Raw genomic sequence first — 27135 nt, forward strand, 5'->3', positions numbered from 1 at the left:
TTGTGACACCACTAGAGCCTCAGTACTTTGTAACTTCAAACAGGTTTTGGTTATGACAAGACCCAATTTCAGGTATTTCAACACCTTCAAATAGGCAAGGCACTCTTCCTCTGAATATGTCTTTTCAAAGGGGCAGCCTCTTTGCCTCTCCTGTCTGTCTGCAACCAACAACAACCTATAATTGCGTTTGGAACGCACTTCTCTTTTCCATCTACAGTCTTTGGCAATGTAGGTTGTACCAACTTCAATGAATATTGAGAAGTAGCAAGTTTCCCTTCCCCATCCTTGCCTGTATCCCTTTGCCAACTGTTAGCCAGAATAATTACCAGGCCTCCAGATAAGGTGCGTATGAGGCCTTTTTACGCATGAAAATCTTGTGAATACGACAGCTTTATTATTTTTCTGTGTACATTTACACACAAGTTTAGAGCAGAGGGGAGTGCAAAGGTCAGGTTGCTTGATAGAAACCAGAACGCTACTTTTGATTTTTATCCACATGGATGTAAATGCAAGCCATGGAGAAAAGTCTCTGAAACAGAGTGTATTTCTCTGAAGCCTTTAAAAAAAAAGAAAGTGCACACTGTGATAAACGGAATGGTTTATTTCCATTCAGCTTTTGCTGTGTTGATGCTCATGGAGCAAAACAGAAGCACTGTGCATATTTATTTTCCTAGCATTTTAGGATTGTATAATTAATAAGATGGAAAACTAATTTGCAATTGAGAATTAATATTTTGTAATAAATTAAGCTTTTTTCCAGTGAAAGCAAACCAATATTGCACAATTGTATTTTTCAGAGTTTCTGTGCTGTGTGCATAATCATGTGGAGGAAGATAATTTTTACACTTATAATTGAATTCTAGAGAGGATAGCTCAGGTGCAACATGCTCGCCTTGGAAGCAAGACGACGCGGAGCAACACAGGTTCGATCCCCGGGTCCGCGCTTAGAAACCTATGGGTATTAAGCGCGTTATAAATAACCTATCATATAATTTACACTCCAATTATAAAAACAGTGTGTAAAATGATGAGTATGCATGGTTTAGTTTACATCCATTCAACCTTGCAGTCAAAGGGGTACATTACTATAAATGGTCAGTGGCAGCAGAGTCTTTGCTAAAGGGTGAGTTACACTAGTCACAGGTGTTCTAGCCTCTCAAATCTTCAATACAACAATGAAAACATCCAAACACTGACTCTCCAGGAAGTGCAAGCGCTGTTCAAAAACAAACAAATGTTACAAACAACAGTTACACTTGTAATTGTAATAGAAACTCAGCAAAACCTGTCCCTGTGATAATCCAGATAGGTATTAACTTTATATAGCGCTTCATACATAGTTTGTACAACATCTAGGCAATGTGATTATTATACCTCATTCTATACTCAGTTTTCAGACCTTTGAAGGATGTTAGCCAATAAGATAGCTCATCGGGTTGAGCGCTCGTTGCAGCGATCTGTGTGTGATCTGTTGGTTGCAGGTTCGAATCCTGGGAAGGCCAACTAAGCCGCTCATCCTTTCGAGGTTGATTAAGGAGTACCGACTTCGGTTTGGTGATAATTGTGATAAATATGTTCTATGTACAGCACTTTGCCAAAAGCGCTATATAAATAACCATTTGACCAAGAGATTAGATATAGAATTTAGCATGGGGTCCTTGCCTCTCTGCACTGTTGTATCATAACATTGGCATCCCATGAGGTAGTAATAGCTCCACAAAAAGAGGACTTTCATTAAACATCAAAAGGACAATTCTGCTATCGAACCTCAAAACACACAATACAATTCATGTTTGCTTTACTATATAATTGGCTAGGTTTTTGTGTTTTCAACATTGAAATATATACAGGAGAGATCAAATGGCCAGACCTTTGAGAAATAATGAACGGTGTATTCCGTCACAATGCAGAAAGCTGCCGCATAGTAATGATTTCCATACAGTTTTTGCACACGTCGCCTGGATGTCACATACATTTTACTCTCTTGCAAAGGAGAAAGGTCATTTTTACTCTTTTGAAATCACAGTTACACTGAAAGTTTAAAAATATGGAGTAAAATACTCCCACTTTAAAATCATATCTGGAGCACTGGCCAGAAGCTTTGGTGCCACTCTCTTGGCTTCAGGTAATGCTTGCACACTTGTATATTGGGCAATGGTAAAGTTCTATTGAGCTCGCAGTATTGTTTAGACTGCTTTCTGGCTTTGGGAAAGGCTGATTTCAGTCTCAATAGGAGAATACTCTTGGCTTGGGCCATGCTTGCTCTCTCCAACTTCAAATACCATGGTTAAACACTTGACATCTCTTTGTAAGCAATTGTCTGCGTGAATAATGATTCAGAGTTCACTCTTCCTTTTAGAAACTTAATTAGGCACATGCAACCACTTCTTCATGGGTTTTACAAGGTTTAAAGGTTTAACAATTGATTTTCCATAGCGTTTGCTCTCCACGCGAGTGAAATAGAAATACCCTGATCACACGCGAGTGCTCCTTTTCAAGTGTTGCATTGTTATAGAAGTAACAAACAACTTCACCTCACTTCTATTCTTGTGCAAATGTTTATTAAGCTGGATACTGTTGCCAGCAGTGCTCGCGCTAGGAATCAGAATGCCAGGAGAACAGCTTCTGGTTTCCTTTCTCCACATGTTGCACAACCTCTATGACTTTTGGCATCACTTGGGACCCATATCCTTCCTCGTTGAAGAGGTCTCCGGTCCGGCCACTCAATGAAGAAGGAGCCCCTCTCACTCCAGAGTCCCACAGCTTCCCGACAGCTGCTCACCATGGTTTCCGACATGCTTCTCGCTGCGCAATCTCTGCAATTGGGCTCACATGGGGAAAGGCAGCCTTCCTGCATGCCTTGCGCTGCACAGCCTCTGAACACCAGAGCTTTGGGGAACAGGATACTCACAGGATGGTTCTCCCACTTCTGCCTGGATTGCCAACAGAGTGCCTTCTTCCTTCTGCTTCTGCTACTACTGTATACACTCCAGCCATATTTCTAGGTCCTTTAACTGCCTGCAGCTGAGGGGGCCTTTTATGCCTCTCAGGTTTCTTCAGGTGTGGGCTATTAGGCTTAATTGCCTGACTACTACTACAGCCCAACTCTTAAGCCCTCTTCCTCGTCCCAGTACTTATTGGATCATGGGACTTGTAGTCCCCAACAACAGATTTAGACTTCTGCTGTCTGGCAAACAGCCATTAAACGTGTGGGATTACAGGGAAAGTTTAACAGGGGATGTTCCTAGTCTCCCTGGCATATTGCCCCCCCCCATGTGAGCCTCCCACAGTACACCGGCCCCAGGGTCGAGATCAGGCAATGTCTGCCTTTCCCTGGGCACATGAGAAGGGTCTGTGATGCCTTGCCACCGTTGCCGGTCTTTGTGGCATTGTTGGCGGCATGTGTCGGGTTTACACAGTTTTCCTCCCAAGATGGTGCCGTCTTCCCTATACAGCGTTGCATGCATCACACAGGAGACTGCTGTTTGGACTCCACCCCTGGCACGGAAAGCAGTATTTCAGCTTTCTCGGCCAGAGCAGCATTGCATTGCGTTGCTACTCTCAAAGTTGCTGCGCTTCGTGAGTTCGTCGTCAGATTTGGATTCTAAATATTGTTGACATATATCTCTCTTTGCTTTCTTTACAAGCTTCTTTTCCTCTATTGGTCATTAATCACGGCTTATCCCTTTCGTTCCGGATCACTCATTCATGACTGCTGGACTCTCTTCTACTCAGACACGTCCCAGCCCTTCTGGGTAGGTTACAGAGGTTAGAAGCTACATACATCCCACTCTCTTCGAACTGTTCCTAGTCTCCCTGGCATATTGCCCCCCTCACCCCTCATGTGAGCAGCTGTGACCGGTACTGCAGCTTCTGTCCCTCCCTTCCGAAGTACTGGAGAAAGGATCTATACTTAAGGGTAAACACCCTACTTGTTCAGTCAGGGAATTGGTAGTCTCCACCCCACATTTACCCTGTGCCTGGTCTTGTATTTCAACACGACGAGCAGAGGAGGAACTTCGCCTTGGACGCCAGACTTCATCCAGACGCCCAGGACCTTAGTTCTCAAGCAGCACAGGGTTTTCTATCCCACAAAGGTTTCCCTGGAAACCTATCTCTGCTCCTACTTTTGAAAGGAGCATGGAGGGCTGACTAGGTAGATTCTCATCAAAGCTGGCCGTTCTACCTGGTACAGGTTAGTGGATGACATGGCTCTTGGTTGCATTCCCTATTGTTATTGATATGTACTTGGCATCAAAGTATTACAGCTAGCAACGTCCTAAAAAAAGAAAGGTTATAGCAACCAGATACGTGACACCAGCTGACATGGATCATCAGGTACAACAACTAGTCGCCACTGTACAGTCATTGACAGCTGAGGTACAACAGCTCAAACAGGAGAATGCTACCTTACGGCAACAGATGGGGCGTTCGCCCCAGTGTTCAGAAGTGCCTCCTGGTCCCCTACCCACTGGCCGCTTCGATGGTAATTCACATAAAGTTAAAGAGTTCCTGGAGTCTTGAACAGTGCAGTTTGCATTCAAGGCGGCTTTCTTTCATACAGATTGGGACAGAGTGGGTCATATGATTTCACAGATGACAGGAGCAGCGCTTTCCTGGAAAACGCCTTTGGTCACTAGCAATAACCCCATTCTGAATTCATATCCCGCTTTCTGTAACAGCATTAAGAGTATGTTTGGGAGACAGGAGGTAACCATAGCTTCACAAGAACATTTACTTGATTTTAAGCAAGGGAATCAAGATATCCTAATCTACATTACCAGGTTTAAGCAGATGGCCATTGATACCGCCGGGCCCGATGACGCCTTAATTACAATTTTTCGTAGAGGTTTGTCAGAAGAATTAAAAGAGGAGGCATCACGTGTCCCACAACCTAACCGAATATATTTCTTTAGTAATGCAATTGGACTATAGATTACAAGAGAGACATCAAGAACGGAGGAAGGGGAGAACCCCTCGACCCCCTCCTGAAGTGCCACATTCGGTAGGACAAGTCCTTTCTTCCGAAGAACCGATGCAGTTGGGCACGGCCAGAGGCCCCTTATCGGTAGAAGAACGCACTAGGAGACAAACACTAGGTCTCTGTATGTATTGTGGAGCCAATACCCATATGGTAAGGAAATGTCCCATTAAACCACCAATGTAGCTGGGAAACGCCAGTGCCCGACCTCAGGGGGACCCGCGGATCAGGATCAGTAACATGATAAGGGTTCCCCAACACTTGCAATCTTTTAACGGCAGCAACCCTGCATAATATTCCATGATATTACTCTGCATATCCTTTACTTGGGGTGATATACAAGTCCAAAACATTCCAGCCATAATAGATAGTTGAGCGGCCGGAAACTTCATTGATGGCCACTGGGCATCAGTCCATGGTATCCCTTAAGGATCAAACTTGTCCGTTGGAGATGAAGGTGGTTTCACAGGAGACATTAATACTAGACATCATCAAGGCTGCGCATTATCCCGTAATATTGGGGCTGCCCTGGCTGAGGGAACACAACCCCCATATCAATTGGTCAGCAGGAACCTTCTTTTTAGATTCTGAATATTGTCTCAAACACCGTTGGGTGGTCCATTCAGGAGAATAACACCTTTCCTCCATTCCGAACTCCATTCCCAAGGGAATCACTATGCTCAATCAGATATCCGGTCTTCCCGAAGCCTACCAACAATATCATGAGATCTTTCACTCACAGAGTACTGTGAATTTCCACCTCATCGAGGGCTGATTGATCCATAGATCTGATACCAGATAGCCCATTGCATTTCGGCCGAATGTATATTCTTTCAGCCAAAGAAAAGGAGGTACTTAAAGAGTATCTACATACACATCTTAAGAATGGTCTGATCTGAGTTTACTTCACCAGCAGCCTCCTCCCTTTTTTTATCCCAAAGAAAAATACTTCTGAACTATGCCCATGCATAGATTTACGTGGCTTAAATAAGATCACGGTTGCAGACAAGTATCCTGTGCCCCTCATTCCGGATATTCAAGAGGCCGTAAAAGGTGCCACAATATACACTAAATTGGATCTACGTGGAGCCTATCACTTAATCCGGATTTAGAAAAAAGGCGATGAATGGAAGACGGCATTCTGCACACCCTTCGGACATTTCTAAGATCGGGTCATGCCCTTTGGACTAGCGAATGCCCTTGCTGTCTCCCAACCGTTTATGGACCATCTGTTGGCAGACATCTCATTACACTATGTCATAGTACACTTAGACGACATCCTAGTCTTTTATGCCACTACTACAGAACATGTGCAACATGTGAAATAAGTTCTCCACCTACTACAACAACACCATTTATTCTGTAAGCTAGAGAAATGTGAGTTTGATCAACCTCAGGTTGCCTATTTGGGATATATATTTTCTGAAGAAGGCATAGCCATGGATTCTGAAAAAAATACTGCAGTATTGGATTGGCCAAACCCTGCTTCGATCAAAGACATTCAACGCTTTCTTGGGTTTGCCAATTTTTACAGGCGCTTTATCCCAAATTTTTCCAACCTCACCGACCTATGACTACACTCGAAGAAGGGTGTTATTTCCTTCTGGTCCCCGGATGACCAGCAAGCTTTCACAAAGTTAAAGGAATTATTTACTAGAGCTCCTATTTCTTGTCACACCAGATCAATATCAGAAATGTATTGCTGAGTCCGATGCCTCTCAACAAGCCTTAGGGGCGCTTCTGCTCCAAATGGATACACAGGGAAGGGAACGTTCAGTGGCCTACCTGTCAAAGACCTTATCCCCGGCTGAATTGAAATATACGGTTCTAAAAAAAGCTTTTAGCCATCAAGAAAGCATTCGAAGAATGGAGACGTCCTTTTACTGGGAGTCAAACACCCGATAGAAGTGAGAACAGATCACCATAATCTCCGAGCTCTACAGTATGCGCAAACCCGCAATAGCCGGCAAGCCCGCTGGGCACATTTTTTCCCTCCATACAGGATCATCGTCACCTTTATTCCCAGTTCAGTAAATCTCCGGACCGACGCTTCATCTAGAAAGGATCCGATATCAAGCTCAAAATTCAAATCAAACCCCTCTTCCCAGAGGCCATATTAATTCATGTTGTAACAATTTCCTCCAAAAGATCGAGGAGCAGTCGAGACACCTGGAGTCCGATCATCCCCAATTCATCCTCAAACATCAACTTACGAAGAGTGGTGGTTGTTTTTTCCTGGACCAGAAGGTGTACATCCCAACGGAAACTCTCCAGGCAGAAGTTTTACGTTTGTGTCACGACTCTCAGGTTGCAGGACACAGAGGGTTTTCCACTACATTGGAGTTGACTCAAAGAAACTTCTGGTGGCTCTCAGTGCGGAAAGGATATTCAAGAATACGTTTCCTTTAGTGCCATGTGTCTACAGACCAAGACCCCTCGTAGTCCTCCACTAGGGGAACTGGTTAAGATGCTGATTCCGACCAAACCATGGCAAGTGATATCAACTGACTTTATAGTAGACCTACCTTCTTCTGTCAATTGCACAGCGATCATGGTCACCATTGACTCACTTACCAAATTGGCTCATTTCATCCCACTACCTGGAGTTCCATCTGCAGCGCGTATGGCACATATATTTATCAAATTGCATCTTCTCCCTTCACGGTCTACCTGAAACCATCATCTCAGACCAAGGCTCACAGTATACCTCTCGGTACTGGAAGCAGGTATGCACCATTCTTGGCATTTCCCTTGCGCTCAGTTCATGATACCACCCACAAACGAATGGCCAAAAAGAACGCTTAAACCAAACATTGGAAGGTTATCTTTATTGTTACATTTCTGCAACTCAGGACAATTGGAGGGATCTTCTACCATAGGCTGAATTTGCATATAATAACGCTACACATTCATCCATCAAGACCAGTCCATTCTATTGCACATTTTGTTTTCACCCTGTGGTTTTTCCAACCCTAGTTCCTCCGGCCTCTTCCTTTCCTGATAATGATATGTTAGTCGACAACATCAGGCAGGGTCACCTGTCAGCTCGTCTTGCCCTGCAGGAGAAGGTCAAGAGGTTTGTGGATCGGCCGCAGAACCCGACTCCGTAGGGGTACGCTTCAATACCTGGTGGACTGCAAGGGGTAATCCCCTGCGGAGCAGACCTGCGAACCGGCATCTGCGGTTTATGCCCTGCGTTTGGTCCGATCCTTTGATCTCCGTCACCCGGGGAAGCCGGAGATCTCTCCCCTTTGGAGGGGCATACTGTGATGCCTTGCCACCATCACTGGTCTCTGTGGCATCGTTGGCGGCATGTGCCGAGTTTACACAGTTTTTCCTCCAAAGATGGCGCTTCCCGTTACAGCGTTGCATGCATCCCACAGGAGACTGCTGTTTGGACTCCAGCCCCCGGCATGGAAAGCAGTATTTCAGCTTTCTTTACACGCTTCTTTTCCACTCTTGGTCATTAGTCACGGTTTATCCCTCTTATCCCGGATCACTCACTCGTGACCGCCAGACTCTCTTCTACTCAGACACGTCCCAGTCCTTCTGGGTAGGTTAGGGAGGTTAGAAGCTACATACATCCCACTCTCTCTGAACTCTAACAATCTTACAATTCCCTTTTGTATTCCCATCACGCAGACACCACATGGACTCCATTCCGCAGAGAGCACCGCTCCCGCTCGTGCCATCAAGACCATCGCTTTCTTTGTGCTAATACTGTTCGTCACACCCCGTAGCTCTCTCTCCCTATCTTTACACTCTCTCCTCTCCATCTTGCTCATCCTCACCCATACACGTCCCTTAGATCATCCGATCCATGAGCAGCTGTGACTGGTACTGCAGCTTCTGTCCTTCCCTTCCGAAGTACTGGAGAAAGGATCTATACTTAAGGTTAAACACCCTACTTGTCTCCATCTCACACTTAACCTGTGCCTGGTCTTGTATCAACACGACGAGCAGAGGAGGAACTTCGCCTTGGGCGCCAGACTTCATCCAGATGCCCAGGACCTCCGTTCTGAAGCAGCACAGGGTTTTCTACCCCACAAGCGGATCCCTGGAAACCTCTCTCTGATTCTACTTTTGAAAGGAGCGTGGAGGGGTGACTAGGTAGATTCTCATCACAGCTGGCAGTTCTACCTGGTATAGGTTAGTGGATGACATGGGTCTTGGTTGCATTCCCGATTGTTATTGATATGTACTTGGCATCAAAGCATTACAGGGTCCCATGCCAGGTTTCTGGGAGGAATCATTACTGATTCATCACAATGTCCAGAGCCAGGGATCAAATCTATGAGCACCATATTGGCGTTTTTGAATGCTGTCCTAATTATCACTGTACAACTTGCCCCATATTTAGTAGATTTACATTAACGCCAATGCACAGCGAGCACTGGAAATTAATTATTGCTTATATGTGTGTGATCTTTTGCCTGGAGGTTTTACTATCTGGATGAAGGAATGGTGGGGCCTATCTTGTGTATAATATTTTTAAGCACCTTTCATGTTATTTAACTTATGACATTGGTTCATCATAGGGTATACGTTTTCATGTTATATAACTAAGCTGATATCATTAACTAATGTTTTAGAATATTTATTTGTATGTTGTTTTTACAGTGTTGTGCATTCATGAATTATTTGTCAAAATAAAGTGAGTTGATGAGGAGTCCCATCCTGTCCTGTTCAGATCCTAATCCACACCAGCCAATGAAAAATGTTGGAAATGGCCCAAGATGTGCAGGCGACAGCCACAATAGGTGTCGTCCAATTTAAGAAGCGGTTCCTGCCCCTGCTGCAAAATGGTGGCAGTTCACATTCGTTGTCAACACAAGAGCTGGATCACAGACTTGAAAGGATACAGGCTTAGGGGATCCCAGAAGCCCTTGCTAGGATATGCTGCTTAACCTTCAAAGATCCCTTCCTACAACCTTACCTTCAAAAATCTGATGGAAGGAAAGCTGATAAAATGGCCAAGTCTGTCTTTCGATGGCGGCAACATAACACAATATGGTTTCTATTATGTACTATATCAAATAATAATAATACCTTAAAATAAATGGAGACCTGCATTAACTATTTAAAACCCTATACTGAACGTTCTTATCAGACTGTACTGTGAAACAATTACTCACCTGCAATAAAAAAATATCATTACACAACTGTAATGAAAAAAGGTTTTGACACTTCCGTATCAGACCACAAAATATGCGCCCACAATTGGTGAGTGATAATTCACTTTTGGGCTACTGGGGAGTTGGAAATGGTGCATTGTGTGAAAGTGGGGAACTGGCATTCATGTCAAGGGCAAATTACTTATCCCGGGTTAGTAGTTTGCAACTTGAAATGTTTCATCCTTCATGTAATATCAGAAAGTACATAACCCATTCTGTAATTGAAAAGGAAATTTCAAGTCATCCAAGATCCATGACTTTATAAAGCCACAAGGCTACTGCTTTTGGTAACTTGAAACTTTCCTGTGGTGTACAGCTGAATGTAAATGATCCCATAAATTGCAACATTTAGAAGTGACAGAAATCCAACATGAGCCTATATTAAATAAGAAATAACAATTATTAAAATGGCTAAACACAACATATTTCAAGGTATGAGCACACAAAGCTTCTCTGATTGCACTGTGTCAGCATAAAAGTGGGCACAGACCTTTCAAATGTCTTGGAATCTTGCAGGAGATACTCTTTCAGCAGAGGAAAGTCAAACTTTTGCGGCTCATAGCTGGACATCAGTAAGTACTTTGGATCAGTAACACCATGATGCTCTAGGTACTCAACTCCAATTTTCCTCATGAACTCTATGACCTTCTGCTGGCAGTAGCCAGTCTTCAGCTTTCGCTTGATGGTATGGAGATCAAGGTCCACTTTGCTTCTGGCAAAGTAGACCTTCTTCCTTGCTTTCAAGACATTCACAGCTTGGTCCACTTGAGCAGCTTCAAATTGGTCGGCCGTGAGGAGAACCAAGATATCGGCTTCTTCTATCCACTTCTCTGGGTGATTGGCAGACCCTTCGCTGAGTTGTAGCTCCCACAGGAGGATGTTGGGGTGGTCTGGGTTCATATAGAGAACAGGGCCATCTGATTTTGTCTGCACCCCTTCTCTGAGATCTCTGTCTGGTAGACCAAGAATCGCTGTGATAAGAGCCGACTTCCCCGCCCCAGGTTTCCCTGCTATCAAGATGGAGACCTCGCCTTTCTCTTGCGTTGGGGTCTGCTGACAGATTTTCTTGCAATCTCCCCGTTCTCCTGAACTGCTGACAAAAACAAAAGTTAATAAAAACTCCATGTTTAAGGAAATGTCAATTGTCAAGTTCATCAAGCGTTTCTCGTACGTATTTCAATGAATGCCTTAGTGTTACCCACAGTCCACCAAGTTTAAAGTGAATTTAACTCCCCTACTCCCTCAGCCATAGAGGCACACATATGTAACAGACTCTTTCCTTCATCACACATTTACAAAGCTTTAAAACAGACCTCTCAACTCAGTCATTGGGTCACTTGCGTTGACAGTCTACAAAAAATAAATCTGCTATCTGCAGGTCATGAGGTTGAACACCAGAAGAGGAGGTTACATTTTCATTATTTCAAAGTAAAAAAACCAACACCATTGAATTGGGTAATAATAGTAACACTGGTTTACAGCGCTACAAAACTAAGTCTGTGGCTGCAAGTGCTATGTGTGACAATGTCTCTGGGCCTAATCTTGGGGTCTGTGGTGAAGGGACAATGGGGGCCAGGTGCTGGCACTCACTCCATGAATCAGGATGAGGGCGTATTGAAGGGAGGATTCTCTGGTCACTTCTACAACACCCGGTTCTATGTGATATTTTCAAATATTGAAGGTCGCATTCAAAAAAAGATAGATTTTTCAGCCTATAAGGTAGGCGTTTAATATTATTTATTATTATTTTATCAGCATTTGGTTTACATCTAAAACCTTTGCTACCAAAAACAATAACAAACATCGTCAATCTCTTGAAAAGGAAAAGAGATAGAACAAAAGAAAAAGAAAAGAAATACATAGGAAAGGACAGAGAAAAAAAAAGAAGCAATATGTTCATTATATTATATTAATATCACTTTTCGGGGGTTTCACTCACCTACCACCGAACCCCCTGCAAAACCGTCGCCCGCCCACCCTCACCTTTTCAGTTGGGGGATTTCACCCCCAAATTTCCCCAACCACACCCTTCTTTTCCTGCCCCTCCCCGCCTTGACCTTTACTCTTCAACCCAAACCCCCACTCCCCTCGCCCCTCTCAAGCAGACCCATATACACACAAAAACACACACACACGCACGCACTTATTCGCCTACCCCATGCATCAAACATTCTTCCTCGACACACACACACACACACACACACTTCCATTCTCCCCCGCCTCCTCCCGTAGCCTCCAGGATACATACGCACACTTACCTTCCTCACCGCGACTTCCGTCTTTTGGGCCAGCGGCACCTGTCAGCCACTGCGTGCACTCGCGTGTGGCAGGGGTGCGACAGATTTAGAACGACCGCTCTGAGCGGTCTTTTTAAAATCAGTCTTTTATTTTTGAGAAAATTAAAAAGAGCATTTCACTTAATACCCAGGTCAAGCGGCAGGGGCTCATCACTTTTACACCATACCAATATCTTGTCTTTTAAGAAGAACTGTACAGAGTATTGCAGCATTAAATTGTAAGGACAACAGGAATGCGGCCTTTAAGGCAGACCCCTCAAGCACATCCTGGCATGAAAAGTTCTATTGCAGTTAGAACAGACAGAGCTTAATGGTACGTTAATCACTCGCAGGATCAGCCTTGATCACTCGCATGCAAGAGTTACCCAGCATTTAAGACAGCGGGCTGGCTATATAGGCTCTGCCCAGGGGATGCTGGAGGCCCGTATTAGTAAAATGAAAATGCTGGATAATGGGAATCAAGAGACAGCCAATCACACATTAGCATACCGAATCATAGAGATTTACAAACCCTCACTGGGAGTCTGGCCCAAGGGGAGAGGAGATAGGCATATTAAAGGACGCCCAGGGAGTAAAAAGGTGTGGGAATTTGGAGACAGAGACAATGCAAGTTTGGAGATGCTGGAGAAGAGAGGCTGGAGGCAGAGGGGAGACTGGCAAAGATAGGACAAGCAGGAGAGATGGTGACTAGAGGTGAAATCGAGGTGGTTTACAGCAAGATCTAAGATGTATATGTAGATGGGAGGCACAGAGGTGGTGGTGAAAGGGAAGGCCAAGCAGGTGGTGGAAGGAATAGGGTCTGAGGAGGAGGTGGTAAAGAGAGGAGTAGAGGAAGTGGTGCTGAAGAGAGGAGCAGAGGATGAACTGTGGATAAATGGAGAAGAGGAGGTGGTACTGAAGATAAGAGTAGAGAAGGAGGTGGTGGAGAAAAAGGATGGAGCGACATCGGAGGTGGGGAAAGGATGGGCTGCAGGGAAGGAGAATTTAGTAAAATACCAAAGAGAAAAGACCCGAGCACAGAGAGCGAAACACATTACACACAGACAAACCCATGGGGTGTGTAAGTATGTCGGAATGAGAAGTGACCATGTGAGGGTGCACTTAGAAGACCTGGAAGGAGTGTCCGAGATCCAAGAGGGAAACAGGCAGTTCGAGGGAGGCGCCTTAGGTACACACAGATGTTGGAGAAATAAGGACGGTAAGGGTGGGTTGGGGGCATCAGAGGAAGTTCAGGCCATCAGTGAGAAGTCCCCACGTTCTCTGAGCCAGCCTACACCCTCACCAGCTCAACCTTTGGACCCCATAGTCACAAACCTTGTCGGGCGAGAAGTCTGAGACAACATACTAATGCTGAGTAAAGTTCTTGTTAGCTCCTGAAGTGGACTACGACTCAACAAGAATGACAGCCTTATCCAAATCACACAATTACGAGAATCGGTGACCCGATATCTGGACAACTGTCATCTTCCCTAAAGTGATACTGGAGAGACTTTTGAAAAACATTGTTTTTTTTGTTGTGGAGAATCCGGACACTTTGGAAAGATTGCCATCCTGACTACTGTTCTGGAACAATAACCCTCAAAACTCCCTTGAAGCTGTTTCAGGAAGGGAACGGTACAGAGACCTGAGGAGGATTTTGAGGAGAGGAATGCAAGTCCTATACCCTAGAAGAAGATATCTAATTTAGGTTGCTGTTTTCGGTTTGGTCTACTGCCCTGATCTATTCAAAACCGTGTATAAAACATTATAACTGAACAGCAAACTGGTCTGGCCAAGTCATATTATCCCACAAGGTGTGTACTGAAATTTATTACCCAATTAGCAATTATTCAGCATTTGCTAGTCACGCGTTCACAAGTAATCTCTTTTACTACAAGACAGGCCACACATGGCAAAGGTGTGCCAAACGAGCAGATTTCGTTTTTGGAGACTGCACCTTTGTATAGGTTGGTGATGGATGGAAGGTTCTGAATCAATCCTTACCACAGACATAGCTCTGGGTACCCCCTCAGACGATAGTTTTTCAGCTTTCCAAGACATTACACAAGAGGAAAGGCCATATGTAAACCAGGCTTGGCCCCACCCAAACAGGGGCAGCTCAGCCCAAACTGCTAGGTCACATCCCTTCTGTAAAAGACTACAAGCAACCCCAGACATGTTTTGGCCACAACGCGCATTATCAGTGAGGTGTAGCCTGGGTCTCTAGGAAAAGTAGGCTCTGGTCCCACGTATGCGCATTGTGAGAAACTTGAGGGCCGTCCTCACATCTACTCCTCTTGGATCCTCTGCACAGGTGGCCAGGGAAAGGCCATCGCTTTTGTATCCTGATCTTGGCGGTGGAGAACTGAGGGAGGATCACTTGGATAGAGGGTCCTTGGGGATTGGGAATGAGATGTTCTCAGGTGAGACATGGTATTCAGCATCTCCGTTCCAGGAAGAACCCTCTATTCCAGAGGCAGTTATGGGATATTGTTATCTATGTCCCATTGACCAAGAAAATGATGGGAGATATCACCAGTCCAGACGCACCAGAAAGAGGGTGAAAAGGATTAAGGCTAAGGTTAGCGAGACATGGTATCCCTTTTCCCCATTGATAACCAACCTACCCCTCCCCCGAAATGTATGGGCTATTATAAGCCAGCTCCCCTCATTTACCTTAGTTTCCCCACATGTGAGACTTGACAGTACTGAGACGAGGAAGAGGAGACAGAGTAATGCACACTAGGCCATGTCACCACTTTAGTACTAGGACGAGGAAGATACCTGCCAAGTATAGTGAAGGTCAGGCATGTTCTCTTAATCATGGTCAGGTAAATCCAATTAGAAGTCCACACCTGCAACGAGTCAAAGGGCTTCAGGTGTATAAAGGGAGACAAAATGTGCAGCAAGATGAGAAACAGGGAAGCCTGTAGGAAGGAGACCAGCAGGAGACCTGTTTTCGGATGAGGCAGCTTTGGTGGGACCTGTGGAGTAGCCAGAATGCTGGCATGAAGCCCAGAGAGCCTGTCCAACCCAAGCAGAGTCGGGCTGTTAAGCTTTTGCAGGAGCCTCTGTGGCAAGAAACCAGCAGCCGGAGCTGTGGGAGCACCGGAGAAAGCAGGACGCTGTCCGCGTCCAGGCGGAGGCTGTGGAGCAACAGGCCAGGCAAAAACAAGTCCCCAAGTATGAGCGGGGCTTGTAGCAGCTAGCCCGCCGCCCTGCGAGGCTGGAGGAAAGAGCGGGAGCCACCGACAAATAGCACTGAAGACCGGCAAGGGGGAGGCACTCCGCAGCCGAGGGCATTTCTAGCGGATGGCAAAGTGGTAAAGCTATACTGAACTGACGTGAAAACTTGAAATTACACATGCTAGATGCATATTGAATACCGAACCAAATGGGAACTTGAAATTAAGCATATTGAACATTTGTTAATCACTGAACTGAATGAAACATGACAATTAAGTACATTGAATATCGGGCGAATACCGAATGGAATGAAATCTCACAATTTAGTTTGTTGAATATAAAATTAAGTGCAGATTTATGGGCAAAGCATGTAATAAGAGACAGCCAAAGGGAAAGCACCCATATGACAACAACACATAAGAAAATGCACCAGTGTGAATACCACAGAAAGGTTGGACAGGAGTAAGACCACCACAAAGTGAACGTTACAAACGCAGTACGGCAAAGCCAAAGACTGGCAAGAGGTGTGAGACATACTGGACCTCATTACAGGTCGGGCGGTCCGGAAATAATAGTGGCGGTAAACCCGCCGCCACTGTTAATTCCGGACGGCCCGATCCCGACTCCTGCAGGCGGGAGGTGATGTTCCCGCCAGCTCTGAGCTGGCAGGTTTAACACCGCCCGCCTGCAGGCGGACGTGGAAACACCAGCACCATCACGAGATGGTGCCGGTGTTTCCACTTCCCCATTCCCATTGAGTCCTATGGGACTCAATGGGAATGGGGATTTATCGAATTCCGCCTCCGGAATTCCCGGGACACCAGAATGCCCTGGTATTTCCGGGAGTCACGGAGGCGGAATGGTAATACGAGTCCGGCGGTAACCGTGGCGGTTTTACCGCCACGGTTACCGCCGGACTCGTAATGAGGCCCACTGAGTGATTGCCACTCGAAACGCGTTGGGCCCCCTTGGTATCATCACCATGAATATAAATAACTCACTGAAGTATTATTCCTGAATACTGTTTGATGACTAGATATCACATACGAGAGTATGTGAATTACATATTCTTGACTACCTTTTGAATAATTGCTCAAATTATATAAGCTATTGGTCTGGATTTCCCAGACAAAGGATAGTGTGCAGGGGACGCGAGTTCCCTAACTGGGAACCTTTTTGTTGTTCTTTCATGTAGTACAACCTAGGTGTCAAGGTTGTCTTTCTCACCCCCGCACCTTTAACTCTTTCTTCAACACATCACTTTAGTAAAACATAAACCCTGCCGAATTTTTCCAACAAAGATTATTTGAAAAAGGGTCTGCTAGGAGTGTTTATATTTCTCCTTGCACATACTCTGGCAGAGTCAGGAGGCTACTGAAGAGAAACCACACAAGTGTGAATATTGTCCATAAAGCCAAGAGAACAATAAAGAGGAATCCTGGTTGTGTGACCTGTGATGGGTGGACTGCGTGGTCCGAGAACTGTGCCTAGACCAGTGAGCCCTGAACTGAGGGAACCAAAAGATACTGTGGAATAAATCAAGAAGGGGCATTGCCGGTGAATAGATGAGGCAATCCTGTAACAGGGTCAACCTGAGCTTGAGTTGCGATTAAATCTTTTGTTTTGAAAGACTGAAAAACAGAACTGGCAGAGCTGAAGTCCTGGGGAAGGGAGCACCAAGGCATTATACCTATTGTCTCGAGAAGAAGCCTCAAGACCATTTTTCCTTCAAACTGTGTTGCTTGAAACTTGGGAAAGGGAACCCCAAGGATTGTGTGGAACTGTATTACCTTGAGTGGAAGAGAGGTACATTTTAGACTTTTGTAGAACTATCTTGAACTTGGGGAAGGGGAGCTGAGGAAGAAGCTCAGAACTGTATGTTGATCACCATTTCTTTGATTATTGACATCCCTACACACTGGTTAGCTTTAGTTGTGAGGGCAAGCATAGGTTTTGAACATAGACAGACTTTTAAGTTGAACTCTTTGGGCCTCATCACACGGTAGGCGTTATGGATTTAACGTTACCGGTAACAGAATACCAGTAATGTTAAATCCCCATGCGGATTACGACCCGGCTCACCGCTATTAGCGTCACCGCTAAGTACGGTGCCACTAATAGCGGGCAGGCCGCGTGCGCACGACCCTCCATCCCGTAAATTACGCCATGCCGCTATTAGCACAGCATCACAAGGCTAGTGGACATGCCAATAGCGGCATGGTAAAGCCCCCCAAACCCCTTACCGCCATGGTGCTAATACCGGCATCACGAACCACCCATTAAGAGAACTGAGCAGTGTTCCCACCTGCCACAGGTGGAGACAATCAGCACAGGTGGAGGCAATGGAGACTGTGGCAGCTCAAAAGGAGCACACCACACCCCTTCCCACACCCCTTCCCACACCAAGATGGTTCCAATACTGGCAGCATTACATGGCCTGGAGGACCTCATTGCAGCGCAGCTGCAACAACAACAGGCAGCACAAAGGAGACGCAGGAGGAGGAGGAGGGCAAGACAGGCACAGCAAGCACCACCACGGCACCTAATCATACCACAGAGGCACCCACCAATCCCCAGGATCAGAGCCAGTCCATTCAACCTAACCCCTGAACAGATACACACCCTGCCATCCCCCCCGCTACTGAAGGTGGTGAGTGTGCTCCACTTCCTGGCCACAGGCACCTACCAGCATACAGTGGGACAGATGCATGGCATCTCACAACCAGTATTCTCCCGCACGCTGAACCAGGTACTCAATGCCCTCCTGAAGCATGCACCTGAACACATATACATGCCACGGACTGCCCAGGATATTGCAAACACAAACGTTGGCTTCTATTCACTGGCAGGCATCCCAAGTTGCATCAGGGGCCATCGACTGTACCCATGTGGAATTGCTGGTCCCACATCACAATGAAGTAGTCTACCGAAACAGGAAGCAATTCCACTCCATCAATGTCCAAATGGTATGTGACCCCAACAAGATAATCACACGTTGCTGTGCCCGATTTCCCAGATCAACCCATGATTCCATGGTCCAGCGGAACTCAACTATCCCACGCTACATGGAGCGACAAACCGCACAACGTTCGTGGCTACTTGGTGAGTAGCAGGGCAAGCACATGGCAGCGTGATTGGGGGGAGGGGAGAGATACATACTCCAACTGGGTGTGTTTGGGGGGGGGAAGAGATACATACTCCAACTGGGTGTGATTGGGGGGGGGAGAGAGATACATACTCCAACTGGGTGTGATTGGGTGGGGGGAGAGATACATACTCCAACTGGGTGTGATTGGGGGGGGAGAGATACATACTCCAACTGGGTGTGATTGGGGGGGGGGGGAAGAGATACATACTCCAACTGGATGTGATTGGGGGGGAGAGATACATACTCCAACTGGGTGTGATGGGGGGGAGAGAGAGATACATACTCCAACTGGGTGTGATTGGGGGGGGGAGAGATACATACTCCAACTGGGTGTGATGGGGGGGGGGCGAGATACATACTCCAACTGGGTGTGATTGGGGGGGGAGTTATATACTCCAACTGGGTGTGATTGGGGGGGGGGGGGAGATACATACTCCAACTGGGTGTGATTGGGGGGGGGGGAGAGATACATACCCGAAATGGGTGTGGCTTATCGGCTGTCGGCAAAATGCACATACAGATGTACGCCAATGCCCATCTGGGAAGGCGGCAACGTACTTGAGATGAACCGACATGCAAGTATAAGCTACACAACACAGATGACATTCCAGGTCTAGTAACATTAAACATCCATCCACATACACATTGCACAACATTCCAGGCCACAAAATACAAACATTTCACACATGCCATCAAGATAGTCATCCTGAATTAGTCCATCACAACATCAATAATGCAATGTGCCCTATAATGCATGCAAAGGGATCACCCCTAGCCATAGCATTTCACCACGCACCTATAGCACCACTGCAGTGATGCCTCTCTGCATGGCAACATCAATATTGGAATGGCAGTACACCAGCAGTGTTGAACCAAATCTGCCTGGGCCCAGGGACACTGAAGACCTCGCCTCACCCAGGACATGTCAATTACTGTTGGAGGCATTAATGGGGCATGTCCACTTGCAGGGTCGACCTCCCCCTTGCACATTGCTGTCACACAGACCATCTGCATGTATGCTGTTAATTGTGTACTTGAATCACAATGCAATGTCAATTTGTGTGATATGAACAGGACGCTCTTGAGGTGAACAGTAACAGGACCCCGTTCGTTCCCCCATACAGGTGATGCAGGCTATCCCCTGAAGACCTGGCTCCTCACACCTGTACGGAACCCACAGAACAGGCACGAGGAGGAATACAATTGTGCACATACCCGTACCCGCATCGTGATCGAGCAGACTTTTGGCCTTTTGAAGTCACGGTTTAGGTGCATTAACAGGTCTGGTGGCGCTCTCCTGTATGGACATGAGAAGGTGGCCAAGATCACGATGGCATGTGTCATGCTGCACAATGTGTGTATCAGACGGAATGTGCCACTGACCCTTGATGTTGAAATAGAAGCACCCGATGAGGATGATGATGGTGATGAGGACGGAGGTGAAGGGGATGCAGGTCTTGCAAGAGGGGATGGGCAGGAGGGACGTGCTGTGAGACAGCATCTGATCAACCAAATATTCTGAGGAACATGTTTTCGTACTGTCACATGAATATGGGTATTAATGCACTGGTGTATGTTTGGAAGCACGAAATGGACCCTGTCGCCAATAAAGTACACAACCACAATGAAGATGTCCAAGCCTGTGTTTTGATCAGAAACCAGTGCATTGAGTAACGGAAAGGTGAAAAAGTGCAAGTCCCCAAACATCCCACCACCCTTCCCCCGACCCCCCACAACAGACCCATAACACCCTTCCCCCCACCCAACACAACAGACCCATAACACCCTTCCCCCCACAACAGTCCCTCATGTGTCTGCCATGTTTGCGTTGGCCCATGCACGCAGAGGAATCTCCATTGACCCCCTATTTGCCATTGTCTGTAGCAGCATTTGGAGGATGGGCAGACGTGCGCCTGGTGGTGCGTGTTGAGCGCCGGAGGGGGCTTGAGCCGGAAGATGACGATGGGGCAGACTGGCCTGGTTGTGAGAAGTGACGGTCCATTGTGTCGGCCATGCGAGTAAGGACCTCCCTGAGCCTGGATATCTCGTTACACAGCCTGTCAGTGTTTGCGTCCATCCTCTCAGTGGAGCGCCTCGCCATCTCCACAATATTCTCCCTGAGATGGGCAGCCTCCTCAACATGCTGGCCAACCAGCACAGTCAGTTTGTGTTGACGCTGCAGGATGGTGGTCAGTTGGAGGGCAGTGCTGGGTGATGGTGTACTGGATGCTGTGCCCTCAGATGCATCCACTGCAGCAGGTGAAGCCACCATGGGGGACATTATGGCTGGATTGTTGTCCTCAACAGTCACATCAGACCCAGGTGTCTGGAATGTTGCTGGCTCTGGGGTTCTAGGGGGGCTTGGGATGTGCATCTCCATTGGCCCACCTAGGGTGTCCTCCGGATCAGATAGGCGGGCAGTGGCGGCTGCCTCACCAGCGGAGCTTGCCGCAGCTGATGGTGGGCCCTCGGTGGCTGGTATTGGTGCCTGTGGGTTCACCTCCGGTGGTGGGGCTGCAGTTTGTGGTGCAGCTACTTCTGCCCTGGCAGTGGCACTCCTACGATGTTTCCTGCTCATCAGGTGTGACCTTCCCCCCTTGCCCCTGGATGTTGTGGGGGTGTCCTCCGAGTCCTGTGCCCTTGGCCTCTTACTCGTAGGTGGTGCCTGGGATGCATTAGCGGCATCCTCACCATCTGTATGTGAGCCTGTCAGGGACAAGAAGGGGGATGGCATTGGTTGCGTTTCAATATACTTGATGCAGATTACATGAATGATGCAGTTGTGGCCATTGGGACTTAGTAGTTGTGGATGCAGGTGATGTGCCAGTTCAGTGCCTCATCCATGCATGGTTGTGTTTGGAACTTGTCTCTGGTGATGTGTGCATGTGTGTGTTTTTGTCTGACACTGACATGGTGAGGGATGGATGCATGTGTGGATGTGTGTCCATGCATGAGAGGAGTCTGTGCTCACATATGGGGGGAACAGTACATTCACATCGCATCCTGTCATGTGTACACTCACCTCCATCCGAAGTGGTACCCACGCCGAGCTCCATGGTGCCTACTCCCTCAATGGATTCCACAGCAATCAGGTTTCCACAGGTCACCTCCCATTCTTTTAGTCTGATTGGTGAACCAGCTCCACCTGCACTGGCAATGCGGTGGTTTTCCGCAAGGATGCCCCTCACCTGCAGTCTGAGGTCGTCCCACCTCTTCCTGCACTCACGCACCGTGCGGGTGCTGGTGCCCACTGCACTGACGTTGACTGCAACTTCCTCACAGATGTCTTTTTTTTGGAGTAGTGTTGGCCGACGCATGTCATTGGCAAAAACAACCTCTGCATTCTCAGCCAGGGTCTGTGTCAGCATATTCAATTCCTCTGCTGTAAATTTCTCCTTGCGCTGCCTGTCAGTACTTTTTTGTAATGCCTTGGGCATGATGCAGGTGTCCCGGATGATTTTGAACTGCTAACGACTCAAAACAGGTCCAGGGGGCAGAGGATGGCAATGGATTGTGTTTTTAAAGATGGCTGCCGTGCTCTTTCCCGTTCCTGTGCAATGACGCTATTTCCGGTTCCGCAATTTAACCGTCACCGCTATTTGCGGTGACCGCTATTTGCATGCAGCAGGAGGGCGGAGGTGCAATCTGCACTTTCGTCGAGGGCGGTAGGTGACTTTTTTGGGTCTTTACCGCCATGGCGGTAGGGGGTTTACCAGCATGGCGCTATGCTTGTGTCCGCGTACTCATAATGGTGCGTTATTAGCGCACTCTTGCGAGGGCAGACACGTTGATAGCGCCATGCCGGTATTTTAGAATTTTTACTGCACACCGTGTAATGAGGCCCTTTGACTCAGACTTTCCTTAGTTTCATTCAGGTAGGGAAATCCCACCTTAGCATAGGGAAATGTGGGCCTTCTACCATCCTGACATTTAAGTTAATAAGTCATTTTCTTTTAAAATTTTGAATCTGTTGTCTGTGTCTTGCTTCATGATGCCTTCACAGCATGCCTGTCCCACTCTGGGTGATACAAACAAAACCAAAATGGGATGGCTGGAAGGTGGTGAATCAATCATAACCCTGGGCATAGCTCTGGGAAACCCTCCAGGCAATAGGTTTCAAGCTTACCATGCCATTTGAGAAGGAGGAAGACCCACTGCAAAAGGGGCAGTTCTGCCCAGTCAACTGTATGTTCATGTTTGTAATATCTTGCCTGGGTGATTGCTATGGTATTATAAACTACAAACCAGAAATACAAAATGTCATTGTGGGATTTAAGAAATCAGCTGAACGAACCTGACTCAATATAAACTATCCCTCTCAAAAGTCACGTTCACAGGGTGCAACATGATACTGGGAATGAATACATTCCCAGCAGATTAACACGTGCATGGCTGGACCCTGGTGTAAAAGTAAAGATGCCATTAAACTGAGCTTTAAATACATTTGCAGTCTTCATATTTGTGATCTGTTATGCTGCATTCTAGGCACAACATTGCCATTGCCTGTATAGGCAGGCGGTGCATATAAGGATTTACTCATGTTCAGTGAAGATGGAAATAGCCAACGGGTGGGGAATTTGGGGAGGCTTGCTTCGGAGGGAGCGCACAAAGGAATATAGTATGCTGGTAAAATGGCTTTGTATTTCTTATTAGTAACTCTAAAAAACTGCCTATGTGAAACAATGACTTCCCATTTAGGATTTATCCTACATAAGGTGAATCCTCATGCCCAGTTTGCTACAATATGGATGCACTCAGAAACAGAAGACTTAATCCCTTATCAGAATCTTTATTTCGGAAATTAAAATAAATTCCCTAAGAGATACATAACTTACATACCTTTCAATCCTTCTCCAAAATACATTTCAATACTACTCCAAATATTTAATTTACATTAAAACTATACATATTTCAAATTTCAAACGATTATTCTATTGTCAATTATTCCAAACACAAATTTTGATATGCATTTTTGATATGCATCGCTTCTATAAGCCTAACTTTTATAATTATGGTTTGCTCAATATAGCAATAAACCATCAAGGCAGAGTATTTATCAATGCAAAGATCAATCGCAGTCCAGCCTCAACTTCTCTGATCCCTGTTTTTTTATGACGGGCAGGGGGCCCAACATACCTTCTTCTTAAAGTGGCATAATTTGGACAAAACATTAGTAGTTGGTCATTTATATAGCGCCTTTATCCCATTAGTGTGGCCTCATCACGCTTTTTGTAGGAACGCCCTTAGGAAACCAAAGTCTAAGATGTGGCAAAATTGTCAGGAGGATTAGAGTGCATGTGTGCATTTGGCCAAGATAGGATTGCATTTTTGTTTATTGAATTTTATTATAACAGAACTACAACAATCTTTGGCCACTTTTTGCTGTCTGGCCCCGCCACCCCCAACAATATTTCGGCTAGGGATCCCTCACCGGGGAAGGCAAATATCTTTTGCATATGTCCCTCCACTTCCTCCCATTACCCCTGTATTTTTGGGCACGATCGCCAGATATGCAGCCAGTTCCCCGTCTCCCCACAGCCCCTCCAGCATGTTTCTGACACTACTAGGGATATCTTATGTAACCGTGTGGGTGTATAGCACCACTGAACATAGTTTTGTACCAGAAATTCTCTCATTTGAAGAGACTCTGCCAGCCGTGGAATATCAGACCAGAGAAGGACCACTGTTCTACCTTGAGGGGCGCCCCCAGTGCCTGTTCCCATCTGAGCTGGTAAGGAAGTGTGCTGGGTGGGGGCTCATCTGTGAGAAATGTGTACATGTTAGATATCAAGTGTTTATCTCCTGGGTTTGAGATTAGATACCTTTGAAATGGGGTCAATGGTCATGTGGCGGCTTGTGTGATCGTTGGGGCCAGCAGCCAATTGCATACCTGAAAATATTGTAACCTTTGGGATTCCTGTAAGCCTAGTTCTTCCTTACATTATATGAAGGATTTGATGTCATCCCCTTGAAACATGTCACATATTTTGGTGCACCATGCGCTACTCCAGTTTGCGAAGGTCGCCTGTTGCATACCAGGAGTGAACTGGGGGTTGGCGAATATTGGGTTGAAGGGAGAGGCGAGTGTCGTGATATGATGTTGTTTGATTGCCTTGGCCCATGTGTCTTCTACCAGTTTCGTAATTTCGCTACAGTGGATGTTCCTTGGCCTGTCCTGCCTATCAAGCCATAAATTGTCACCCTTCCGCTGACCCATTAGTGCGGTCTACAGTTGGCCCCATCTTTTGTCCTTACCCCCTGTAAACCAATCTTTTATCACTCGTAGGTGCGCAGCGGTAGTTTTCTCTAAAGTTTGGAAGACCCAAGCACCCTCTATTTGGAGGTAGCATCAGCATCTTCAGTGCAATCCGCGGGGGCTTGTTCTTCCATATGAATGCAGAGATCATTTTGTTTATCATTCTGAAGAAAAATGACGGGAACTTAATTGGAAGGGCCTGGAATAGATAGAGGATCCGGGGTAAGACCACCATTTTTTTATTTTTTTTTATTTTAACAATTAGTTTTTTACAAACTTTAATTACAAAACACAAACAATCACATCACAATACACTTCATTAGATGATTAAGACACACATAGGTCCACACATACATATGGGTTCAACCAATACTGTAACCGGTTTGCTTCAAGATGTTACGAGGCATCTCCCTACTCCAGTAGTTTTTCCAAAAAATCTATCACTGCACAAGTTAACATCGCATTGTTTCCAGTTAGCATCCTCCACCACCACTCATCCATTTTAATGTTAGGTGATACAAATCTGCCCAAAAAGCAAATTCGTTGAGTGGTTATTGTGGGACATTCCATGATTAGATGTTTTAATGATTCTATTTCCGTTGTACAGAATCAACATAGATTGTCAACGATCTTCGGATCTTTTCTTCTCCACAAAACTTCTTTGGTTTTATATACATTCAGACGCAGTCTCAGAAACTTATTCCGATGCCATCTGGAAGGAAATCTTGATAGATATCTTGGAACTTTGTCTAGGCAGTTACAAGACATACCTAAGTTCAGGGATGAAGACATTGACAATCGGTGTTCTTCGTTTAAGATCCAGTTCCATTGCCGTAACTTTTTCTTTGCGAGTTGTGGCATTGTTATTACCATTTGCCATGGAATGTCAGCTATTTTCAAGATGTTCCTGTAACGCTCACCTGGTTCCCTCGGAGGCGCTGGTCTTGACTGGGCGGTGAAAACGTCTTCAACGTTAGGCGTAGGATTCGTCTGGCTCCCGGACTTGACCCCTTCCTCACCGAAAGCTTGACCTGCAGTGTGAGGTGTCTGCAAGTGGAAAATCAAGGTATTAGTGGCTGGAAGGTTGGGAGAAGATCTTAGCCCCTCTCTCCCTCTCTTCCCGTGGTACTCGGGTGATTGTTGTGCTCACCTTAAGTAAGTGAATGCTGAGCTCTCCATCCTGCGTCTTGTGCAGGGGCGCTGGATCCAGTTACTTCACTGGATGTGAGTTCCGCCTCTTGATTGCAGAGGGTAGTTGAGAGCGAAGCCGCCGTTTGCTGCACGAGCGTGACTTGTAAGTATTAAAGTTCTCTTTAGATTGCTCTCTTCAAATGTCTTTTCCCCTAATGTCTATGTCTTTTACTTTTCAGATGCTGTCGATGCCAAAGGAGATGCTCTCCCCGATTCGTGGCAGAGAGCGTAACAAGAAGATGATGAATTCGAAGGCACGTAAGTAGGAAGGCTGTCTTTGGGGCCGTAGAATGCACCTTAATGTCCCCTTTTGTCCCTACAGGTGCCGGAATGCAATGCGAGCAAGGTTGAAGCAAGCGCAACACAGGTAAGCAGTTTTGTACCCAAGCGTTACTAACCAATGTTCTTTGTCTTTGCAGGCCAGATGCCGAACGAGAAATGCAGAAAAACGTCTTGGATGCTGCCGATGGATCGGGTGAGTCGAAGCGCTAACTTTGCCTTTGTCTAACCTGTGCCTTTTGTTTTGCAGGAGCCGCTGAAGATTGAAGATTGGTTCCCAGCAGGTAATTTTCGTAATTACAGGGTCCGGAGCTGAAGATTCGCTGGAGCTGACACGGTGAGCGTCCTGCTGCAGATGCAGAATAACGCGAAGCATGTGGTACCAATCGGGTGTGGTTTAAATAGCCCATAGGAGTGCTTAGGTGTCTTCTTCCACAGCAGCCTCGCCTAGGTAAAAGAGTTCCTGCTTCCAGAAGGGTTCCAGCAGCATAGGAGTGCTTAGGTGTCTTCTTCCACAGCAGCCTCGCCTAGGTAAAAGAGTTCCTGCTTCCAGAAGGGTTCCAGCAGCAATGATCCAGGGAGTGGTGCCTGCCCCACCCAGAAGGAAAAGTAGTCCCTGCCAGAAGAGAGTAAAGCCTCATCTT

General features: G+C 46.3%; 1 protein-coding gene across 3 annotated transcripts in view; it reads right to left on the reverse strand.

The window, feature by feature from the left end:
• The window catches only part of LOC138530023 (immunity-related GTPase family Q protein-like), a 187415-nt gene that overhangs the window by 47007 nt on the left and 113273 nt on the right, over window positions 1-27135 (reverse strand). For 2 of the 3 annotated variants that reach the window (XM_069640878.1, XM_069640877.1), the window contains exon 3: window positions 10646-11248. In XM_069640878.1, the coding sequence (XP_069496979.1) occupies window positions 10646-11248 (603 nt within the window). The remainder of the gene's footprint in view (window positions 1-10645; window positions 11249-27135) is intronic. The other variant, XM_069640879.1, reaches the window with a different exon arrangement.

This window comes from Ambystoma mexicanum, chromosome 1q (genome assembly GCF_040938575.1).
Source record: "Ambystoma mexicanum isolate Mex_15411 chromosome 1q, UKY_AmexF1_1, whole genome shotgun sequence".
Classification (NCBI taxonomy): domain Eukaryota; kingdom Metazoa; phylum Chordata; class Amphibia; order Caudata; family Ambystomatidae; genus Ambystoma; species Ambystoma mexicanum.